This window comes from Juglans regia, chromosome 16 (assembly GCF_001411555.2).
Source record: "Juglans regia cultivar Chandler chromosome 16, Walnut 2.0, whole genome shotgun sequence".
Lineage (NCBI taxonomy): Eukaryota > Viridiplantae > Streptophyta > Magnoliopsida > Fagales > Juglandaceae > Juglans > Juglans regia.
This window is the reverse complement of record NC_049916.1, coordinates 23,424,497-23,448,880: the sequence shown is the minus strand read 5'-3', so window position 1 is coordinate 23,448,880 and position 24,384 is coordinate 23,424,497. Positions and strand designations below refer to the sequence as shown.

General features: G+C 35.4%; 2 protein-coding genes and 1 long non-coding RNA gene across 3 annotated transcripts; 2 read left to right on the top strand and 1 right to left on the bottom strand.

Moving 5' to 3' along the window:
* The first annotated feature begins 119 nt into the window (after window positions 1–119).
* On the top strand, window positions 120–4,740 carry LOC109006649 (ubiquitin domain-containing protein DSK2a-like). The gene is made up of 8 exons (XM_018986002.2): window positions 120–714; window positions 1,603–2,388; window positions 2,850–3,058; window positions 3,152–3,265; window positions 3,565–3,623; window positions 4,067–4,095; window positions 4,193–4,285; window positions 4,365–4,740. Exons 1-8 carry the CDS (start codon window positions 474–476, stop codon window positions 4,511–4,513), a joined length of 1,680 nt encoding a protein of 559 aa, XP_018841547.1. The 5' UTR covers window positions 120–473; the 3' UTR covers window positions 4,514–4,740.
* A 4,186-nt stretch (window positions 4,741–8,926) lies between these two features.
* On the top strand, window positions 8,927–10,141 carry LOC109006506 (zinc finger protein ZAT3). Its single transcript, XM_018985796.2, has one exon. The coding sequence runs from the start codon at window positions 8,960–8,962 to the stop codon at window positions 9,902–9,904; it is 945 nt and encodes a 314-aa protein (XP_018841341.1). The 5' UTR covers window positions 8,927–8,959; the 3' UTR covers window positions 9,905–10,141.
* A 4,737-nt stretch (window positions 10,142–14,878) lies between these two features.
* Window positions 14,879–18,758, bottom strand: LOC109006509. Its single transcript, XR_004798542.1, has 4 exons — window positions 18,466–18,758; window positions 18,291–18,378; window positions 16,200–16,293; window positions 14,879–15,229 (listed from the first exon to the last, which is right to left on the bottom strand). It is a non-coding gene; the product is annotated as an uncharacterized LOC109006509 (long non-coding RNA).
* Window positions 18,759–24,384: the final 5,626 nt, after the last annotated feature.

The following is a 24,384-nucleotide window of genomic DNA, read 5'->3' as shown; positions in this document are numbered from 1 at the left end:
ACGTTGATTTGTGTTATGAAAATTAAAATCTCCAATTTTGAGCCATTCAAATAGAAATGATATTTGATACGGGTGGTGTTCCTAACATTGCGATTACTAGTTTCTCGAGAGAAAAAGATAGAAAAAAAGAGCAGTCTCTCTCGCATTGGGCACGCAAAGTCCAAAGTTCCAAACCCCACATAAAAGCGATCCCTCCCCCCCGCCTCAAATCTTACCGTCTTTTTTCTTTGGGAAAAATCAAATATTCATTTGTTTTTCTCTGACTCTTTAATATTTTCCGTCGATTTTGTTCTCATATAATCATTAACGTTGTAAACAACTTTCATTCGGGAATACCACTTCTTCCTTCTGCACCAGGGCGCGCGCGCGCACTCGCACTCGCACAGATCCATTTTTGGGGGGGTGGGGTGGGGGGTTTTGATTCACATCGGATTTGTGTTTTCGCTTTCACCTTTTTTAAACGATCGATTACTATGGGTGGCGTGGGTGATTCCAGTGAGCCGAGAGTCGGTGGTGGTGGTGAAGAAGAACAAGTGGTGCCGATCAATATCCGGTGCTCCAACGGTTCGAAATTCGCTGTGAGGACCAGCCTCCAGTCCACCGTTAGCGCATTCAAAGCGGTTCTGGCTCAGAATTGCGACGTCCTAGCTGATCAGCAGAGGTTGATTTACAAAGGTCGCATCTTGAAAGATGATCAAACCCTAGAAAGCTATGGTACGTGTCTCGATTCCTTGATATGTTCGTCAGAATTTTAGTTTTGACTTTCGACCTCATTTTATTTTATTTTATTACTCGAGTTTAATTTGATTGGAGGTTGCAGTTGTTCCTGATATTTATGCTGAATCGATGAGCTTAATTTTTATTTTACTTTGTGTTGAGTCATCTCAATTTCAACTTTTCATTGTATTGGATACTCCTTTTTATTAGTTCACTTATTAATAAGATCTTCTATTGCTTATCAATTCTTTTAGTTCACTGAGAATTCTATCTGAGTTGTTTAGTTTTAGATTTTTAGTCAATGGTTTTCCTGTAGAATGCCCGTATTGGTAGGAAAGTGAAGTGGATTTTGTTGAGATTTTGAGCTGCTGATGTTTGTTTTCTTTGGTTCGTGCTACGTTTCTTGAATGAGCTTTGTGAAACTCTCGGAGATTTTGAAGTTTGTTGAAGTTTATGATTCGATTGAGATGCATCTGTAGACTATCATAGAGAAGGGTACGGAGTTTTATTTAACTATGTGGCGTTGGGGGTCTATTATATTGGGTTTGGTATAATAAATGATAGAAGCATAGCCTTTTAATGTTGAGGATATCTTCAGTAATTTCACCTTGAGGACACGATTTCTTTTGGTGGCAGAGTCAGGGGGAGGCAAATGTGAACCCATCATTGTTTGCACCATATTTTTTTGAACAGCTGCAGGAGATTTTCTTTTTGTTTTCTTTTTTCTTGCTTGAATTACACAATCAAACAAATTGGGTTTCTTAGTAATTTATTTGAGCCTTATTTCCTGTATTATACACATGGAATCATTAGAAGAATTTGCAATATGCTTTATACGGATCTTTCTTCTCCTCAGGGTAATCATTTCCCCCCTTTTTGTTGAAGGTTTGCAGGCAGAACACACTATTCACATGGTTCGTGGGTTTGCTTCAGCTGGATCAACTCCTGCTGCTGCTGCAAACGTAACTTCTACAGGTAACTCTGGAAGTCCCAACAACGGTCCAGGTGTTACACGTGGTGTTGGTTCAAATGAAGGTGGGGGATTGGGAAATCTTGGTGCATCTTTATTTCCTGGACTTGGCTTCAATGCCCTAGGCAGTGGGGAGGCTCCTGGTTTGTTTGGAGCTGGACTGCCAGAGTTTGAACAAGTGCAGCAACAATTGACTCAGAATCCAAACATGATGAGGGAAATAATGAACATGCCTGCCATGCAGAGCCTAATGAACAACCCTGAGTTAATGCGCAGCTTGATTATGAACAATCCTCAGATGCGTGAGATCATCGACCGTAATCCAGAGCTTGCTCACGTACTTAATGACCCTGGGATTCTGCGACAGACAGTAGAAGCTGCAAGGAACCCTGAGCTTATGCGTGAGATGATGCGAAACACTGACAGGGCGATGAGCAACATTGAATCTTCCCCAGAGGGATTTAACATGCTCAGAAGAATGTATGAAAATGTTCAGGAACCATTTCTGAATGCTACAACTATGGGTGGAAATGCTGGAAATGATTCGAGTTCAAACCCGTTTGCAGCACTTTTCGGAAATCAAGGTGGGACACAAGTCAGGGATGGTGCTAATAACCCCTCGACTACTGGTTCTGAAACAACCAGTGGGCTTATTTCTCCAAATACAAACCCACTCCCTAACCCTTGGAACAATACCACCGGTGAGCTTTGCCCTTGCTTACTCTTTCAGATGTACTCTCTAGCATTATAGAGGAGAAAGAAAGACATTGTTACCCAAAAAGAAAAGGTTCTGCAAATTTGATTTATGGATCTGGAATATCAGTACCATTTTTTTATCAGAAAACAAGAATTTTATTTATGAGATTGATAGACATATCGGTACCAATTTATTAGTTGCTAATGCCACTATCCACGGTTGTCCCTTTGGTCTTATCTATGTGGTATGCATATCTACTTGCACCAATCTAGAATAATTTTCTGTTACTTGCATGCTCAGTTATATTATATTGCAAGAATATTTAATTACTTGAATAACTACTTTGAATAGAATATCTTACTTTCCTGAAAGAAAATCGGTGCTTTTATGTTCCTATTGTTCAATATAGTTTGAAGATGTTATTACAAATTGTAAATTGTCATATGTATTCATATAACATGTCAGGAGGTACGCAGACAACAACTACGCAGCCAAATCCTGCCGGGGATGCAAGGGCACCTGGTATTGGTGGTCTTGGAGGGCTTGGTCTCCCCAATATGGAGCACATGCTTAATGGAATGCCAGATGCTACTATAATGAACCAGCTTTTGCAAAACCCAGCTGTATCACAGATGATGCAAAGCTTGCTATCTAATCCCCAATATATGAATCAGGTACTATGACACAGAATATTATCTTGGCTGAATGGATCATATTTTTGAGATTTGTGCTGTTTCATGTATTCAATAGGCTTTTTTGAATGTTAGATTCTCAGCCTCAACCCGCAATTACGTGGCATGGTAGATACAAACCCTCAATTAAGAGAAATGATGCAAAACCCAGATCTTCTACGTCAATTAACTAACCCCGAGACAATGCAGGTTCATCTTTACCCACATGGTCTCAATCTCATTCTCTCTGCTTGTGTGTGATATGCTCAAATTCTTTATATGTGGTATATTCTTTCAAACCATTTTGGTGAGAGAAAATTATGGTGGGAGACAATCATGTTTTACTTGATAACAGGTTTTTGCTGCTAAGAAATATGGGATTGATTGAATTTGGTGACATGCATGAAGTTACTTGTCTAAAAAACAAATGGGTTCACCATGAAGTTTAACGGTGATTCACCCATGCTTGACGACTTTTATTTTGTTCTGTTCTGTGTGTCTCTTTGCAGCAAATGCTAGCTTTACAGCAATCACTCACGTCTCGGCTTAATCAACAGCAATCAACATTGTAAGTGAGGATGTATATTTCTTTGTTACTTGAGTGGTGCCATTTCTTTACTTGCTGCAAGGTTGTGAGGGGTTTATTTGGTTTTGTGCTCCCGGACAGTTATTGATGGATAATCATGATTGTTTTCCAGATGATTAGTTCAAAATCAAGGCTTTCCTACCAGAGATGCAGTTAATTACTTATGATAACTCCTTTTCCTTCTGAATATTATAGGAACTTAACAAGTATAATTGATTTGGTACTTGTAAGCGCTTTTCCAAATGCTAACACAGATCCCCTTGGACTTTTTTAATTCTGTCACTTATCGAACATACCAAATGCAAATGCATTTTTAGGCTTTTTAGCCTGTGTGCTTCTTAGAGGTTTCTCTTCATTATGTTGACTAGCAGTCATCAAATCATGCCGTTTTTGGCCCTTACATATGATTTGCTTTTATCTCGCAGGGATCAAGCTCGGACTGGTGGGACTCCAGGTACTTCAGAAGACAAGAACTTAAACTTAGAAGAGAATGTCTTGTTTTCCCTTTCCAATTAAGTTTCCATTGATTTGATGTTCTTGCCTTTTAACAGGAGCACCGAATAATGCTGCTGCACTGGAGTTGATGATGAACATGTTTGGAGGTCTTGGAGCTGGGAGTTTGACCGTTCCAAATAACCCAGATGGTCAGAATTCTTTCATTTACCACATTTTAGGTATTCTAGCCGTTAATTTGCCACTGATATTTGTTTTATACTTCTGTAGTACCCCCGGAGGAACTGTATGCAACTCAACTTTCACAGCTCCAAGAAATGGGTTTCTTTGATACTCAGGAGAATATCAGGGCACTGCGTGCTACGGCGGGGAATGTCCATGCTGCGGTGGAGCGACTTTTGGGGAATTCCGGGCTATAAAGCTCATTTGGACTTTGTAAGAATCGTTAATTTGGACGAGAGCCTTTGTAAAGGCACTCGATGTCCAGACAAACATTCCATTTTGAGCGTGTTAATAAGCGAGAGGACACGCTATGATAGAGCCGTGAGATTGTGAGTTACAAGCATTTGCTGTACCGAATTATTTTGGTGCCCTTCCACTGTCTGTGTCTCGTGTACATACACACAATTTACATATATTTTCTATGTGACTGCCTGTTGTTTATTTTTTGGATTTTTGCGCTCACAAAACCCTCCTGGATTTTCAATATTTGTCATGTCAACCATTTTTTGTTTGAATAAATTTAAAAAGTTCCTCAATATTCTAACCCAAGACTTTTTTTTGTCTTGGTTCCGCGTAGGAAAAAGATAAAAGGAGTTGAAGAGACCAAGGAAGGATGGAACAAAGACACCTTCGAGGTCTAAAAAATAATACATCTTTTTTTTTTTTTGTAAAAATATTTTGGAACCAAGCTTTTGAGGTGTGTGTGTGTGTGTCTATATAAATATATATTTATATATTCAAAATTGGACTCCAAAATATGAGGAAGACTATGCATGGGCAATACCACCTCTTATTTTAGAGTTGCATTTGCTGGCAATTTCATGTACATACAATATATATAGATAATATTTCCTTAACCAAATGAAGTGAGATATGAATATTCTGAGACAAAATTAGAAATCCCTTCTGTTCCTTCCATTTTCATTTGTTTTCCCATTATAACGGCGAGCGAAGGAGTAACTTGTAGAGGGTTGCTGCTTTGACCGTCTTTCTATGAAGAAATTTCGAGCATCCAACACCATTCCCTACCACCAACATTTGTCCATTAAAATTGAATAAATACAAAATTAGTCTACGTAGTTTGCCACAAAATCAATTTGCTCTTAGAAATGTTTTCGCTATAAACAAATTTAATAAAAGTAAATTAACAAATTGACGTGACTTGATGTTGTATGTAAGATGTTAAAATTATTTTTATTACAATAGATCTAAACTTATGTGAATTTATGTGATACGCGAGATTGTAAAATTATTTTATTATAAAGTAGATCTAACATCTTAAATAAAGTCATACTAGTTTGTAAGTGTACATTTGTAAAATTTATTAACGACTACGCCCTCCCTCATCTTTACTCATATTTCTTAATTGAAATTTCGACTCCTGGTTTGATGTGATATGTGAAATGTTAAAATTATTTTTATTACAATAGATCTAAACTAATGTGAGTTTATGTGGTACGCAAGATTGTAAAATTATTTTATTTTTTGAAATTGTAAAATTATTTTATTATAAAATAGATCTAACATCTCAAGTACAGTCATGCTAGTTTGTAAGTGTACATTTGTAAAAATTATTTACGACTACACCCTCCTCTTTACTCGTATTTCTTAATTGAAATTTTGACTCTTGGTTTTAAGATTGTTCAAAGATTAGGGAAAAATTTCAAAGAGTTGGCCCAAGTGGTGAAAGTCTTGGTCTTGATGTATCACTTCCTTCAAGGTCCAAGATTCAACACCTCACGGATGCAAACAATCTTTCGGGCCACACTCCTGATGAAAAGCCAGCAATTTAACCAGTTCTGTGTAGGGAAACTTCTGAGGGTGCAGTGCACGAGACTGTGGTTTACTCTATAGGGGTGGGTCCGAAGAGTCCTGACTTAGAGAGGTTCCCAACATAATAATAATAATAATAAAAGAATTTAGGAAAAAGCTTGAAGCCGCTGTCTATTCCCTTTTTACACCCGCCAATAAAATTGCAACACGTGGTAGACTTACTGGACTTACGGTTAGGGGTGGACAGCGGGCGCCCCCCCCTTGGGTTCCGTCCCACCCCACATGGAGAGGGCCTAGCGGGGGTGGGGGGCAGGATGACCCCAGCGGGGCCCCGCCCCGCCTTGCCCCCGCTCCACATATATAATTTTATATATATATATATAAATAAATACATTGTATATAGATATATACAATTTATTAAAGATTTAAAATTATATTCAAGTCATTGGATTGCGTAGTAAGTCCCACATTGCTTAAAGATGACTATTGTATTACCTTGACCTCTTATATAAAAGTTAGTCTAGGAGGCTAAGACAATCCAAAATCTAACTCTAATGAGTTTAAGTTCTTTTTATATTTATAAATTTTAATTTATTATTTAAATTATATTATAATTTAGATCTAAAAAAATATTTTTAAATCAAATTTATTTTTTTAAAATACAATGTGTTGGCCTAGGTGGGAGGCGGGGCGGATGGAGTTTTTTCCTCGCCCCCCGTCACCATGCGGGTTTCACCCCTACTTACGGTGGGTGCACGTCCATTCTCCCATCTCCCTCCAACCCATCTTCGTCTCCTTCAAGAGATCCCAACGGGGAAAGAAAATGGTAAATGAAGCAGATTGAATGGGGGACCTTCAATTCGTAGAAGCAGGAGGCGTGGAGATTGATCAGATGGGACTGTTAGATCGGCGAGGATGACTTGAGTTTGCACCAAACGGAAAACGAAGAAATCATTTGGAGAATTGAGAACGGAGGGCATCGTTCACTCTGTGGCGATGTGTGGTGGATACGAATCTCATGATTCAAGAACTGGAATTTTCTGGCGATAAGTGTAAGGAATAAAGAATGTAGGAGATAGACATGTAGAAATATAAGTTTATTGGCTCCATCAAATTTGTTGTATTCATTGATTGTTTTGTAGATTTTACCCCTTCCCGTGACAACACTCCAGTCCATCATAACTTCTCTGCGGGGACCCCTCGAGTCAACAAAGCGCATTTAGAGGACATAACTCCTGGTTCCATTTCAAAGCCATCTCCCAAAAAAAAAATTGGTTGAACTTTTCTGAGAAAGCATCTAGCAAGACCTAGATGTTGAGGACCAAAACATCTCAGGTAATCAGAACATTTCCAAGGGAAAGATAAAAGTTAAACAAACTGTACTTGACCTCCCTCCAAAGTCAACACATGATACTCCATATGGAACTAACTCTGTATGTAATAGTGAAAGAACCCCAAATGGAGACCTTTTAATAGAAAAATGAGAAACCAATTACGCCTATGCAGTGTTGTCTTCCAAGCTTGATTTCATGCCGTAGCTTTAGCGAGAGGAAGAAGAAGATGGAGCATGCTATAACGGTTATTGATTAACCTTAGTTTGCAATGACTTTGGTACAAGATAAATGGAAGAATCTAGCTTCTTTAGTCTCTAGGACCACAACTTCTAAGCTCCTTTGACCTGAGTTTTTTCAGATACAACAAAGTGTAAGAGATAAGGTCTGTTAAATTGGGAACTGGAAATTTCATTCTATTTAATCTCAAGCCGATGATGTATTGATCAGGTTTTGAGGCCGACGAGGGTGGGGGAGGAGAAGACATGCCGAATGGAGTTTTATTTTACACAAAGTGTGAGAGAGAGAGTGGGAGACGGGGGAGGAAGGGAAGAGATTGGGCACACAGAGAATATAAAAACGTGATCAGCTATGCAGGCCTATTGTCTATTTTGTTGAAACCCATACATGGAAACTTCTCATTTGTCGGTGTAAAAATGGGTATAACACCCGATCGGCTACAAGCGTCTCCCCAAAAGTGACCGCTATGCGTGTCGTAAAAAAAATTTTTTATTCATATTTTTTTAATATTTTTAAAAATATATAAAAAAATATCAGTACACTAATAATCACTTCTTTAATCAGTAAGTAAAAGAAATAAATATAAAAAAAAACTAAATGCATGAGTAGCCAAAATGAAAGGCCAAAATGAGATGACATAATAGCATTATTCAATTTATTCTAGATTAATTAGGTCTCTCTGACTTGACATGTCACACACCATACGTTAAAAAAATAAAATAAAAATAAATAAAAATCTCAATACATATAAAACTTCATACCCCAAAAAAAAAGATATTCAAATAATTAACAGATGATAATAATAGCTTTATCTGAATTCAAAAATATTACCCTCAAGTGGTTGGTTTAATAAGGCAATCTTTATTTTTGTGAAAAAAAAAGGGTAACATATATAATTTTCCATTATATATAGATAGATATCCGAATGGTCAGGGGAGTGAGTCTGAGAGTGAGCACGTCTCAAACACTTGATTTTGATCAGATCCACGGAAGGGCCGTACAGAATTGAACTTCCTTTGCCTCCAAGAAAGCAATACCAATTCACTATTTCGCCCTCGATTGTTTCAATCCCACGTACCACTCCCGCCTGGGCATCCCTGTAATTTGTACCCATGCAGCACACATAACCACTAAACTCGATCACTTCCCAACTGAAACTAACTGCCCCATTTCAACTCTCTCTCTCTCTCTCAGCCTCGCAGAGCTATAGCAACCGCCGACCCTACATATACAATCCCTCCGACATTTTCTATTTTTCTCTTTTCCTTTGCCTTTCAATTTGGCGCGCAGGAAATCTCGATGAAGAAGAACACCTCTGACTCCGGTCTCCGCTTTCCCTCCTCCCCACATCTTTCCGACGACAAAACCCGCCGCAAGAAGCGTTCGAAAGTGATTAGAATTGATGAAGTGATGGTGCTGAGCTCGAGCGGCGTGGTTTCGAAGCCGAAACATGGGAAGAAACCAGACTTGTCAAGTGCGCCCAAGATCATGCGGCCTTGTAGCGAGTGCGGGAAGAAGTTCTGGTCGTGGAAGGCCTTGTTCGGGCACATGCGGTGCCACCCGGAACGACAGTGGCGCGGGATTAATCCCCCGCAGAATCTTCGCAGACCCGTACCGCCGCCAGTGAGTAGTTCGGAACGGCCCGTAATGATGACTGAAGAGGATTACGAAGCTGCAGCGTGCTTGTTAATGATGGCCAATGGGGGCATTGAGAGTAAGAGCAAGAGTGTTTCTGGTAGTTATCATCATGGGGTTCAAGAATCAGGTGGGTCTTTTCTCAAGGAGGATGCGGCCGAGGAGGCAAGCTGCCGGTTCGAGTGTATGAGCTGCAAGAAGGTATTTGGGTCGCACCGGGCGTTAGGAGGTCACAGGGCGAGTCACAAGAATGTGAAAGGGTGTTTCGCCATAACGAGGAGCGATGGTGATCAGAGGGTTGAGGATCACCATGGCCACGATGAAAGGGATAGCGGGGAGGACAATGGGGTGATGGTTTTGGGATCAGGGCACAAGTGCAGCATTTGTTTGAGAGTGTTTTCAAGTGGGCAAGCTTTGGGTGGGCATAAGAGGTGGCATTGGGAGAAAGGGGATGAGCCATCAATGCTAAGCCAACAAGATCTCAGCCCTTCTGGAACAAAGGAGCTGGGTTCTAGCCTCGATTTGAATATGCCTGCCCCAGTGGAAGAAGGTTCCTCCTCTTCTTATGCTTCTTCAGGATTGACTTTGGATTTAAGGCTGGGACTATGATAGAGTACAGATTCTAACGTCAATTGGGTTCTCTGCTAAACTGATATATATGTTGTAATCTAGGGCTAGTATCTTCTCTAACATTGAGGGTGTTTGGCTTGATGGAAAAAATGTGTCTTTGTTTTGGCTCCACAATCGGGAGACAGGAATTTGTATTTCATATGCAAACAACATATGGAAAGACACATCTTATTACCACTAAATTCACCGAGATTATTAATTAGCTAGATTGAGGTTGATGAATCATTTTAGCTTATGCCATGCACATTTTTTCCACTTAATACTTTGATTTGGGCGCGTGTTTGAAACATTTATGTACGGTGTTCCTTGCAAGATGGTTAATTTCAACATGTTTGCAGGGATGATTAATTGTCGCTGCACATAACATAAGGTTTCCGTTGGCCATTGCTCCAGCAGAGATTTCCCACAACCTTGCCATGGCATCAGCAAATTATAACACTGACCAATTCGGTCCTTACCCTATGTTTTGGGTACGTTCCTTAAATCATTATAATGTGCATGCAAGTCCCATTTCGTGGAATTTGCATTAGATTTTGAAGTATTTTCTAGAATTCATAGTTGTAATAAGTGTTCTTAATTTGTTTTGCTTTGATTGATGCAATGAGCTACTGAAGGTATTGAGTGTTCGGGGAGCAAGCCTCTATGTTGTATGTAGGACCCGCTTGCACATGTAGGATGACACATGTCAACCTCTCTTTCTTGAGCCATTCCATCTCACCATCTTGTATTCTATTTGAATCACCTATGTTGACCACCTAGCCATCATCAACTTCACCAATATCATTCTAGTTACCTAGATATATTGACTATCTAGCTATCAACATCCCTGTTCAACAACACTCCATCTTCCAATTCAACCTTACACATTCTCATGCAACCTTATCCATATTCCTCATATAAATTCACAGCTCTTCCTTGATCGCATAAAATGTCGTGCTTATCTTATTTGGATAGGTTTGACAAAAATCTATAACCTTTTCATGACCACTATATAGCTGTACCCTAAGCTTGCTTCCAAGCAACCCACCACAAAATATCCTACCAAGAAGGCAAAAACTAAGGATGGTGATATGTGGCCCTGTCTCTAACCTTCCTCTACTTTATAACTTTCTTCTATTTTTTGCAAGTGTGGTCCAGCTAGCCCAAGTTATTCTCTCTTTTGATGCAATGCCTTCCAGCCTAAGTTATCCCCTCTGTTGATGCAATGCCTTTATCAAGGAGGAACACATTTTTCCTCATCTAGTTTGATCTTTTTTCTATTTTTGTTTGCATTGTTGGGTATGTAAATCATATGGATATCATCTCTCTGGTTTCGAGTTTTAACTACTACTGCTGGGCCCATGATCTCTTTCATTTTGAGCTCCAACTCTAGGGACGCAGTCCCCCAAGTTGTAAGGTCTGGCCTTTTGACCTCGGATTTGGCTCTTGATCCACATGGATTCTGAGTTACAAGCCATATGATCGTCTATAGCATTTCTTTGGTTTATTAGTCAGGTCTCCTATGTCAGTGATACGCAGCCAGCTGATCACCTCAAGTGAGTGCTGGTACGGATACAACTAATATATATACAACTATTGTTTTGAAATTAGAACACTAAAGCTGTCGAAGAAAATACTAAATAGTAAAGATTTTTTAAACAAATCAACATTTTATTATGTGGTTGTGCCAAAAGTTGTGTCAAAGCAAAACTAACAACCTCCTTGCTTTACCAAGATGGGTTCTCCTCCAAATACCAGTCCCGCTGGGATCTTAAAACTGAATTTGGAAAATTTTTCCAGAAACCAGTGTTAGTTGACACTGCTAGAGATCAACATTGATCATCTTGTCTTGATAAGTAACAAAAGTTTTACATAAAGTTTATGGAAAACACTTCAACCAGCAATGATCCCCCAAAAACAGATTCTTTATTCAGTAAAAAGGGGATGCGGGTGCGGAAGATTATTGACCTGAAATGATGTTCAGGCGAAGAGGAGCTGAGGTCTGTTAACTTTTTATGTATCTTCTTTTCCAATTGAAATTCAAAACTTACAAATTTATATTTTAAGTCTCCATCTTTTCTGCCTTTTCTCTCTGCTTCTATATTTGTTCTATGCCACTTGCACAGGAATACTCAGAACCCTTCCATGAATCTCTTACAAGTGTGATAATGAGCTCTTGAGAACACAAGATTATATGCCACTTTTTACACGTTCGTGGCTTCCCATTAATCCATCTGAATTCAAAGGAACTGTCAAGAACTTGATACTTGATTTCACATCTCAAAATAAAACATGGTTGAACCCAATTATCTCAGTAACTCATTTTCAGTGAACTCAGTTCCCTATAACTTTTATAGTGCTTCAGCTACTTTAGATTAGTCTTTCTATTCAAAAGCTTCTTCAGAGTCGTGTCACCAATCACCAGGAAGCACATTTCTGCATCACAACTATTATATAATTTTTCTTCATTGTTTTGGAATAATCTGATTCTTGATAGTGATTGTGTGAAGCTATGGCAAGATCCTCTGTACTATGGCAGAGAACGTCATTCAAGTTTCAGTTTCTCTAGTCATTAAGCTTATTTCCTGTTTGGTTCAAGGAATCATGTTGATTGCCTGTTTCCCCCAGTTCTCTCTCTCTTTATACCAACTTTCCTTAAGATCAAACTTCCTCATGTGCCTTAATTTAGTTAACACTAGTTACAGTTGATATTTTCAAACTCCTAGTCTGCTTTGAAAAGTGCTCCAACCATTTGTTTCTAGAAGACTTCTGTTACCTGCCATACAAGAACTGAGCAAGCACAAACCGTATTTGTTGAACCATGATGTTTATATTAATGGCCCTGCTATAGAACGAGCCATGTCTCTTTTATAAATTATACGAGGAAAATTAAGAAAAAAGTAATGTCACAGACAGAGAATCATGGAAGATGGGATCCACTTTACATTGGTCAAAAAGGAGTACGTGATCCCAAGTAGAGAAAATCTTTTTTGTTCATGTACTTTGCATCGATTGCCAAACAGTTTTTCAAGATGTTGGATCGTGAACTGTCAATCCGACTAAAATCTATTGATATTAGGAAAGACACGTTCGAATGTTTTATGGTACTCAACATCATACCCTGTATGTTTATTTTTAGAATGGACGCAGAGAACAGTATTGTGGACACATCACTACACCAGTTGTACTGCTGCAAGGGTTGTATTTTTTATTATTTTTTTAACGAGAAATGCAATGCATCAATCATCATTCACTCTCATACCCCACACCTATAACTTTTTCATAGGGTGTGGGGTGTGAGATAATAAATAGTGACTGATGAAAAATTTTTTTCTTTTTTTATTTATCTTTCAGGCTGCAAGAGTGGTACCAAATTCAGGCAAATTAACTCAAGATACTAGATCTTTCACAAAATCTTAAACATATTTATGAGATTGAGTATGGGTTGATCACACATAGAATTTTTTACATTAATATAGTTATTGTCACACCTTGGATTGCATTGTATAGATAAGAAATAGAAAAATAATATTTGCAGTTCTAGAATGTATAAATTTTCTTTAAAAAAAATAGATAAATATGAAACTTACATGAAAAATTTTATTTTTAAATGGCGGACTCTAATTTTTTTAAAAGAGAGCACGTGGGGCTTGCTCCACCATATGATTATATTTAACATTACTCTCGTAATTAAGTGAATTTAAGAATATCTAACTATGAATAGTCTTTCTATCATATCCATGAATATCTTGGTATAGGTTACTGAGAATAAAATTGAGGAGCATGATCCGATAATCATGTTTTCCTTCTTTCAGACATACTAGCAATATTAGAGCCTCTTAATTCCCAAATTAAATCAAGAGGTACATCTCATTCCTTTATAATTGTCACCATCAATCTAACTCTCTCTCTCTCTCTCTCTCTCTCTCTCTCTATATATATATATATATAAATAAGTCTGAATTTTTCCAGACCTCACACATTAGTCACCAATAGAAAAAAGAAGATACAAAATAAAAAGAAAATCTTGAATCCACATCAAAGTGATGTGATTATTACTGATGATCATTTATAATTCGATAGTGATCTGTAATTAATTGGTAAAACGAAAAACTTTCTCACCTTCATGGTTTATAATATATAAGACTATTTCAAATGGATTTACAACCATATAGAAATATATAATCTTTATCAGAATGCATGAGTACATACGTAGAAATATAAATGACAACCTTTTAATTTTGACTGGTTAAATCTAATTCTTATATTTTATTGCTTAAAAAATACTTAATGTTTCATTTCTTAAGATTAAGAACAAATAGTACTTAGCTGCTAAACATGAACTGCATCCATCTCTAATAAATTTCCAATTGGTACATGATAGAAAATATAATATAATAGGAAAGAATATAGAGAAGAGAGTACGAGACAGAATATTTTAGGACTACATATAATTTGAATTATACTCGAATACAAAGCATTGATCTCTACTTATAGAAAAATTACACAAAGATGAGATAGAGTAATATTAGATATAGTCGTGGAATGCACAAATACCGTGCAATCCTTTTGAAAAAAAGCGAGATCCACAATTAATAAATTAGTTTTTTTTTCATGTAGGTATCGTATTTACTCACTTTTTTTAAAGAGATTGTGCGATATTTGCACATTCTATTACCGCAAATATTATTTCTAGTAGCCCCTATTTTGAGGTTAGAATTGTTCGTGTATGACGACCTTATTTTCTCCACGCAATTAAGGTGCCACTTAGATAGTGAGTAGAGATAAAAATTAAAAATTAAATAAAATATTATTATAATAATAATATTATTATAATATTTGAAAAAATTTAATTATTTATTATATTTTATATAAATTTAAAAAAATTATAATAATAAAATGAGATAATATCGCGAAATAATTTTTATATCTAAACTGGCCTAAGTTCGAACCTGTATAGTGGTTTAAAACTTTAATGACAGTACTACAATATTATGTGTGAGATCGACCTATGCAGCTTCAACTGGACATTGAAAAACATAAACAATTCCCTTGGCGCCACAAGACCCCAATATTGTCAATGATCAGCTGCAAATAATTCATTGTCTCTGACTAGACACCAACGTCAGATCAGATGTGAAATCATAATTAATTGTTCATTATCAAACATAATATAATATCTTCTATATATATAAGTGGCTATTTAACGGAGCCTAACGGAAATTCTTGTTTTCCGTTAGTGCTCTGTTAAATCATCGTTAGTCCTCAGTCTCCAGTTTTACAGCTGCATCGTTAGTCCTCATTCTCCAATTTTACAGCTGATTCCTGTTTATGCATTTGAAAGGGACTTGTCATTAACAGTGCAGAAAAAGTACACAGGAAACTGAGAAAAAGGTTTTCAACCCAAATAAAAAGCATGCAACGAAAATACATGAAAGTGAAAGTGCTGGACTGCATAAATGAAAGCAGGAAAATAATAAACTCAAAATAATCTAATACTCAATAGATAATGTGAAAAACTGCAAAACTGAACTTTCACACCTTTGAAGTCTGTTTATTGGCAGTGTTAAAAAGCATGCAACGAAAATTTGAAAGGGACTTGTCATTAACAGTGCAGAAAAAGTACACAGAAAAACATAAAAAAAGTTGTTCAACCCAAATAAAAAGCATGCACCGAAAATACATGTGCTGGACTGCATAACTGAAAGCAGAAAAATAATAAACTCAAAATAATCTAATACTTAATGGATAATGTGAAAAACTACAAAACTGAGCTTTAGCATTTTTGAAGTCTGTTTATTGGCAGTGTGGCACGCCAAATACATTACTAATATGGAATCTTTTTCCTAGCTAACATGAGTATATGAGTAGTTTCTATGTCACAGTAAAAATAATTTATTTGAAACTAAGCTTATCTAAATCAAATCTTTACTACCTATGTCACAGTATATGCACCACTTTCACCACTTTCATATGTCACAGTAGTTTCAAGATAATCAACATATTTTAAACTACTAAGCTTATCTAAATCAATTAACCATCATAAACAATGCTTGCTTAAAGACCAAATGAATAGGGTACCAGCCTCACTTATTAACAAGTAGCATGCTTGTTAATAAAGACCAAATTAGTATGCTTCCTACTCATATAAGATTCCATATCAGTATATGTACATACTGATATGGAATCTTTTTCCTAGCTAATATCAGTATATGAGTAGTTTCTTTGCATGATCATGATCATGAGTATGTACATATACTATGATTGAGGTCGTGTCCTCATGATCATGCTTTACCTTTAATAAACATGCATGGAACCCAACTGCACTGCAGTTTATGCATTTGAAAGGGACTTGTCAAATTTGCTGCATATCAGAAAGCAGGTTCAACCTGCAGATCAGAAAAAGTAGACAGGAAAACATCAAAATGTTGTGCTGACATATCTACCAAATTATAAAGGATAAAAATAATAAACCCAAATAAAAAACATACAACGAAAAAAACATGAAAATAGTCAACTGGTATAACTGTCAAAACCTAAAGGATAACTGCAAAATTGACTAAAGGATATGAAAAACATGAAAGTGGTGGACTGACATTACTGTCAAAACATAAAGGTGAAAAATAATAAACTTAAAATAACCTAATACTCAGTGGATAAGAAAACAAAAGCTGCCAAAGAAGCTGCCAAAGAAAACAAAATAACCTAATACTCTGGACTAACAAAAAAAAAAAAAAACTGCCAACAGGAAAAAAATTGCACGTTGTGATTTTGTGCTGTTATCAGGCAGCCATACTTTCTTCAAAAAAAAAAAATACATGTCAGACAGATTTTTAAGGAGAAAGGTAAAATAAAAATGTACACAAAAACTGTACTCTTGCTGAAAACAAAAGAACATATCCATGCATATTTGATAGTTTTTTCCATATATGGTTTGAGAGTTTTTTTCCTTGTGTCTGGCTTGGTTGGTTTTGCAGTTTTTACTTGGTCTTGGAGTGGTCGTATGGGAGGAGACGAGACATTGCAGTTTATAAACATAATGTCTTTTGAGAGGCCAAACTTAACCAAACCCAACCACATATATGCAGCCTCACTTCCAACTAAACAAATTCTGATCTTTGCTCCTCATGCAACTTCACTTCCAACTAAACAAATTCTGATCTTTACTAAGGTGAATAAGGATCAAGCAGATTCTGGTCTTCTCTTCTCTACCATTTTTTCCTTTTACTGTTTTTTTATGTTTACTGCTGGTTTTTACTGGTGATGATTTGTTTTCAGCTGATTTCCCAGTTCTGTGAGGTGTTCTTGGGTGAGGATCAACTGCACATTTCTAGCTCTTATCTTAGTAAGTGTATGGTATTATTTCTTTCTTTCTATATATTTGGGATACGTATTTTTGTAATTTAGTAGAAGTATTTCAGTCAAAATAATTTTAAAAAGGGAATAGATTTCACTTGTTGGTTGTTCAATCCACCGCATTGCTAATTTGCTATCTTGGGGTAAACAAGTAGAAATAAGTGAAAATGATGATTTCTTAGGAAAAAAACATATAGCAAAAGCAGTGGGATTGAACAACTTTGGCCAGGTTTTAGTTGCTGCCGAGTCTTTCTGAAGGATGCCTTGACATGGCTTGGCTAATCTGAAGATTAGCCAAGTAATTATTTGTTCATGCATACTGTCATCTTATTAAACATTTTATCACTTCCAGGCTTCCAGCATAATTTGCCATTTTTATTTTATTTTTTATTTTTTTTATTGTTATTGACTTCATTTCCTCTTGTTTCCTTTTATTCATCCATTTTTTGTTTTTAATATTGGCAGGGAGATTGTGAGCTGCCAGTACTGCAAAGGTGAGTTTGCGACTTCTCATAAGGCCTTTTCTTTTTGTACTTAATTCATTTGTCATGCAGTTTATAAACAATTTATTTAAATATTAGTTTTTTTTTTCATTCTATTTTTTGGTAGTTGCTGCTTATATATTTTTGAATTTGTAGTTGTCTCTCCTCAGCATCATGAATTCCTATACACTTCACTTAACAACCTAGATTGTTTACTGAACTTTATTACATTTGTACAACTACCAAATTGTTGCCAAGTTTTGAAAAAAATTACAAAGTGCACTTTTTAAATGTTAGGGTATTACACAAATTGGTACTGCTTTTGCTGTATTTGTATGTTCATGGATATTCTTCTATTAATGGCTATATATACAGATTTCACCAGTTAACAACATATAAATAATTACAAAATCCTAATAACACAAACACAATCACAAAAATCTTAAATTAAAAACCCTAATAAAACAATTACATAATATCATCAACCACATCAACCAGATTTAGATTTTGAAGTATTTTAAAAACACAAAAAAAAAAAAAAAACTTACCATGGGAATCGAAGACAAAGGGTGAGGTGAGGCCGACGGTCCGCGCGAGGGTGGGTGAGTTCCGGGAGATGGATATGGTGGCGCAAGCCTAATAAAACAATTAGGGTTTTTTCATCAACCCGATTTAGATTTTGAAGTATTTTAAAAACACAAAAAAAAAAAAAAAAAAACTTACCATGAATCGAAGACAAAGGGTGAGGTGAGGCCGATGGACCACGCGAGGGTGGGTGAATGGCGGCGCAAGGTTCAACCACAACACTTAGGTACGTGGAGAGGAAAGAAGAAAGAAGAAGAAGAAAAGATGGGAGAAGGGACTGGGTGGTTCGTGCGGCGCATCAGAGAGCGGAAGAAGAAGAAGAAGAAGAAAGAAGAAATGGCAGAAGGGAGGGGAGGATTCGTGTGGCGCCGTTTCCGAAGGGTTTCGGCAACATGAAGAAGAAGAAGAACAAAGAAGAAGAAGAAGAAATGGGAGGGCTCGGGCTCGTGAAAACGTAGGGTTTCATTTTACCTGCGCGAAAACGACGCCGTTTCAGAAGGGCTAGGCTTCCCTTTCTCTCATACGGGTTGGGCTCCCCTTTCTCTCATACGGGCTGGGCATAAAATCATACCCACAAAGCCCAATTCAAATGGATAATTATAAAACCACTATAAAAAGCCCAAACTCAAAAAAAAAAAAAAAATTAATACCAACAATAATAATAATTAAATCAAAATAAAAGGCAATAATATATAAAAGACTATCACAAATTATATTTATAATTGTAAAGTAAAAAAACACTTCGCAGTTTTTAAAAAAATAATAAATAATTACAAGATTTATATAAAAAAATTAAGTTTTTAATAACAGATCTTACTCTTATATAAAATAATTACATTACGTTTAGACAGTCATAACTATATATAATATTACTTTTACTTAATTGGATTTGGTCTTTCATGTTTTGTTTTTGATAAATTATATATGAGTATCAAATAGATAAATTTATCTAAATTTTTATAAAAAAATATATATTCTAAAAAAATTATATTTTTAATATGGTTCACTTTTTTTTATAAATGACTTAGGTGTAACTTATCTATTTGGAGCCAAGATTATTATCCTTTAATTTTTCCTCAACCTAAAAAAGAGGCAAAGAATACATATCTTTATTAGTCGAAAGTGAGCTTTATTGGACCTACTCAAAGTAGAGCAAGCATTTGGTTGTTCGGCAGTTGAACTGATGAATCATACTGGTGATGTATGTTTTCTTGTTTTCCATTGCTTTTATTGTTGTGAGTAAAAAAATCTATCTTAGAATTTTTGACATGTTTACTACATTATTTATGAGCATATTGAGTTTCCTATCGAAAAAACAATTAAAAACAAATTATAACAAAAATTATTTAAATTGATTTTTATATACTTATCTGTTATGCCAATTTTATTTTTATTTATAACATGCATAGTAATTTAATTAAGAACATTGCATTCAAAGATTTGTGTTAATTTACAAGACATCAATTTTTAGCACATCTATTTTTTAAATTTTTATTAATCACGGAAGCCTATTAAAAATTTTCTTTGCAGGAGCATCTGCCATATATAGAAAATCTCGTAGCAGAAGTTTCACAAAAAGAATGGATGATTGAACTTTTGGTAGACCCCAATCGACTCAACCAACAGCAACACAAGAATTTCAACGTCGTCTCTATTGATGCAGTACAAGATGACAAGAATGATGCATCGTAGTAAAAATATCAATGGACTCATATTTTAAACTGATATTTTTGTTAGTTTTGTATTAAACTTATTGGAGACAACTTTGCTAAAACTATCGATATTATAAATATGTGTTGGATTATGTTATATTCTAAACTAATGTATTATAAATATCGATGTCTCACCAAACTAGGCAAACGTGCTTTGCACGTTGTTCCGACCTAGTATATATATATATATATACGTGTATGTATGTATGTATATATGGGGAGGATGAAAGTGGATGCAGGGTCAGCCTCAAACATATTCAATATTATATATAATAATTAGATGTACAATAAAATAAAATATATATGGATGAAGATTCTGATTAATTAACGTGTATATATATATATACAAGACTTTTTGTGTGGAATCGAGGACGCAACTGAGTCTATATATTATATATACAGTTCTATTGGGTACAAGGGGAGCGTGCAAGCGGCAAGTAATCGGATCTTACGGGGAATAAAAAAATAAAATAAAAAGCAAGAAAGAAAAATAAAACCTCTCTCTTTATCTCTCTCTTTTTTCTTCCTATGGACTTCACAACATTCAAAGATTGTTCTATCACACTCTCCACAAGTGATTTTAAAGGAAATAGACTGAAATTGAGACCTGCCCACAAAAGGACCCTCCAAGACAATGGTGAGGGAATGCAATTTTGTATAGAAGAGCAACCTTGGAGAAAGTTCCAAGCACTTGGTAGTGAGGTTGGTGAGAGTGGTGCAGGGCTGGGCTTGCCAGGTTCTTCCCAACAAAATGGGACTAAGGCTGAGGAGTGGAGTGGTGGGGTTTGCATCCCAGAAGGATCTGTTGACTGCATCATGGGTGAGACTGAAAGGAGTTGTAGCTTTAGAATGGAGCTTGCCTCCAGCTCTGCCTCTCTCGCATTTTCCATCTCTCTCTCTCTCTCTCTCTCTCTCTCTCTCTCTCTCTCTCTCTCTGGGTGCTTTTCGGTGTTCCCCCATCTCAGACACTTGTACTCATAGAACTAGTCCAAAAGCCTAAACCTAAAATTAAGAAAAGTTAGAGAAACTTCATAAAATCGAGAGCTCTTTCAACTTTGAGTTCGCATTCACTCCCTTAAATCCAATACTAAATACCAAAATGTTAGAAAGCAAAACAAAATCTAGTCTTTTAGTTACTTTATGTGCAAATGCAAACAAAGAAATACCGAAAAAGAAGAAATAAAAATAGTAATTAAAGTTTGTTTAGAATGATGGTTGTCTGCTTATATAGAGAGGGAGAGTGAAACAAAATGGAGAGAGAGAGAGAGAGAGAGAGAGAGAGAGGTCGGTTGGAGGAGAAAGGAGAGGGATCGGTCGGTCGATTGGAGGCGAGAAGAGGGAGATAGAACGAAATTTCTAAAAAGAGATAGAACGAAATTAAGAGAGAATGAAAATGAAAACACTGACATGACTATGCTGATTGCAAGCCTTTTACACCATGCGCTTGCAAGTAGCATTTTTCATATATATAAATATATATATATATATAAGTTGATTTGTACATAACAATTCGCCGTATATTACATGATGATGATCAATGACATGATATTCAATGATGCATATATGCACGAAAGTGGCCTACTGTGGCGGATCAGTACAGAGAATTAACACTTTTTAATTAGCAAGTTTCATAAATTAATAATTAGTTTAGTAATCATACCTTATATTTGAATAATATATATAATTTGGATGTCATTTTCAATGACTAATCAAATTAATTGCTTAATTACTATAATAATAATTATATATATATGAGAAGTGCTACATACATAAAGAAAGTACACAAAAATAAATTTACAAACTGATGTGCATGGCTTCATGTGATCAGTTAGATTTATTTTATAATAAAAATAATTTTTTATAATTTGACGTACTGAATCAAACCATATCAGTTTGTGGGTTTACTTTTGTGTAATCCATTTGTAGCTAAAATATTTATCTCTCTCTCTCTCTCTCTCTCTCTATATATATATATATATATATATCCCTTTCGAACTGTATTAACTTGATAGTGTACGCGGTATAATTCATTATAATATATAGACCATTATTGATCAAGATGAAAGATTGTGACACAACTCAAAAAATTTTGAATTTCCTGATATTATACGAGTTAATTATGATGATCAAAACATAGATTAATATTGATTCATATATAGAAAAATTATATTCATCATCCTTAGACATTACCTACCATACTTTTTTTTTAAATAAATAAAAATAAGTATGGTGTGTGGTGTGTGAGAATGATGAGTAGCTAGCAAAGTTCCATATATATATATAGAGTAATGGTACACAATCTCTTAACCTCCACACACCACATTTTTTTAAGATTTTTTAATTTTTTAATATTTTTTTAAAACTTTTTTTGAGTTTATTCTTTTTACACTAATTTAATTTTTCTATTCATTATTCATATATTAAATATTTGATAAAAGAAAAAAATAATAAAAATTAAACAAAGTGTTGTGTGTGGAGGTTGTGTGAATAGTAAGAGATTGTATAGATTTTTTGATATATATATATATATACTAGTGGTGGCTAACGTGCAAAGCACATTTGCCATGTCTGGTTAATTAAATAAATAAATAAATAAATAATAATTTCTAATATTAAAATAATTTAATATATATGAATAAAATTATTATTTATTTATATTCATCATTTATTATGGAATTTAGATTATATTAAAAATTTAAATTAATTATATAGTTTTTTTCTATTAAAAATATTCAGTAAAACTTTATCATTTATTTAATGATGAAAAAATAATATTTTATAAATTAAAATTGATTTTAAGTGTATGATATAATATTATTCTCTTAAAAATATTCAGTAAAATTTTATCTTTTACTTAATGATGAAAAATTAATATTTTATAAATTAAAGTTAATTTTAAGTGTATGGTAAAATATTTATATTTTAGTTATTTGTTTTATGTTAGTTTAAATCAATATTTAAATTTCTATCGTTAGATTAAATCTGAAGAATAAAGATGAAGGGTTGTAATTTAAAACCTAAAAACTAACATTTTCCCCACGCACGTTTGTCTAATTTAATTAATTAAGAATATTATCATATTTAAATTATGTTAAAATTTTAATTATTTACATAATTTTAATGTCTTAAAAATATTTAGTAAAATTTTATTATTGTTTAAATTTTATTATTTAGTAAATTAGTTTAAATTAATGTTTAAATTTCTATTGTTAGATCAAATCTAAAAATTTAAAATGAAGAATTGAGATTAATTTCTTTAAAATATTTAATAAAATTTTATTATTTATTTAATTTATTTCAATATTTTTAATTAAATTAATATTTATGTATATTTTAATCAGTATTTTAATTTTTTATTGTTAAATCATTTTGAAGATCCCAAAATGAAAGAAGTGAATAAATTCCTATATATTTTCTTTTCTCCCACACTTTTCCCTCCCCTCTCTCTCTCCTCCCTCGGCTCACGCGTACGCGGTAAGCTGCCTCTCCTCCCAGCCGAATCTTCGTCTGCCCAGCCCGACGCCGCCGTGCGTCGGTGAGCCTCATCGCCTCTTCCACCGGCACCACCTCACTCCGGCGAGTCTTCCCACACCGGTCTCCCTCTCTCACGCTCTCTCTTCCTCTCTCTCGGCTGTGCACAGCGCGAATGAGTTTGATACTGCTGCGCCGCCGTACGCCATCCTCCGGCGCCACCACCTCCATGGTAGTCTCGTCTCCCACCGGCCATCCCCCTCCAGCGAGCTCGGCCTCCATCTCCGTGCCGTTTGCTCCCACGAACGCTCATATCCTCCGGCCTCACGGACGCCAATATCTCCTTGTGGTATTTTTGTTTTGTCTCTGTGGTTTTCGTTCGAGGATGCAGAGAGGGACGAGATTTGCGGTTTTGTGATTTTGCCTTGTGGTGATTTTGTTAATTTGTGGTATTTTTATGAAGATTTTACGATGATTTTATGATTTTACCGTGTATTTTTGTGATGATTTTATGGAGGATTTGCTGTGGTTTTGCTTCGGTTTGTGATTTGTGACGAGATTTGTGATTTTGCCGTGTGATTTTGCGATTTTGCCGTGTGAGAGAGGGACGCGGTCTTGCTTGATTTTGCCGTGGTTTTGGTTTTGGTTTTGGACGGCACTATTCACTCCTGTTCATCTTATACACGCTTTTAAGTAATAGGAAGATAGAGAGAGAGAGAGAGAATGATGTACGTAACCACAATATGGATACATTAATAACTAATTAACGATCGACGTGATGTTAATATTATATTTAGGAAATCCGATTGAGCACTAATTAATCTTGATTTGAGATATATATATAATAGTCCATATATTATTATATTTGATTCGA

Coding starts and splice junctions, on each gene's coding strand:
- LOC109006649 (XM_018986002.2), top strand. CDS start 474: ATGGGTGGCGTGGGTGATTCCAGTGAGCCGAGAGTCGGTGGTGGTGGT. Junction 715..1,602: donor TCAAACCCTAGAAAGCTATG/GTACGTGTCTCG, acceptor TTTTTGTTGAAG/GTTTGCAGGCAGAACACACT. Junction 3,059..3,151: donor ATCCCCAATATATGAATCAG/GTACTATGACAC, acceptor TTTGAATGTTAG/ATTCTCAGCCTCAACCCGCA.
- LOC109006506 (XM_018985796.2), top strand. CDS start 8,960: ATGAAGAAGAACACCTCTGACTCCGGTCTCCGCTTTCCCTCCTCCCCA.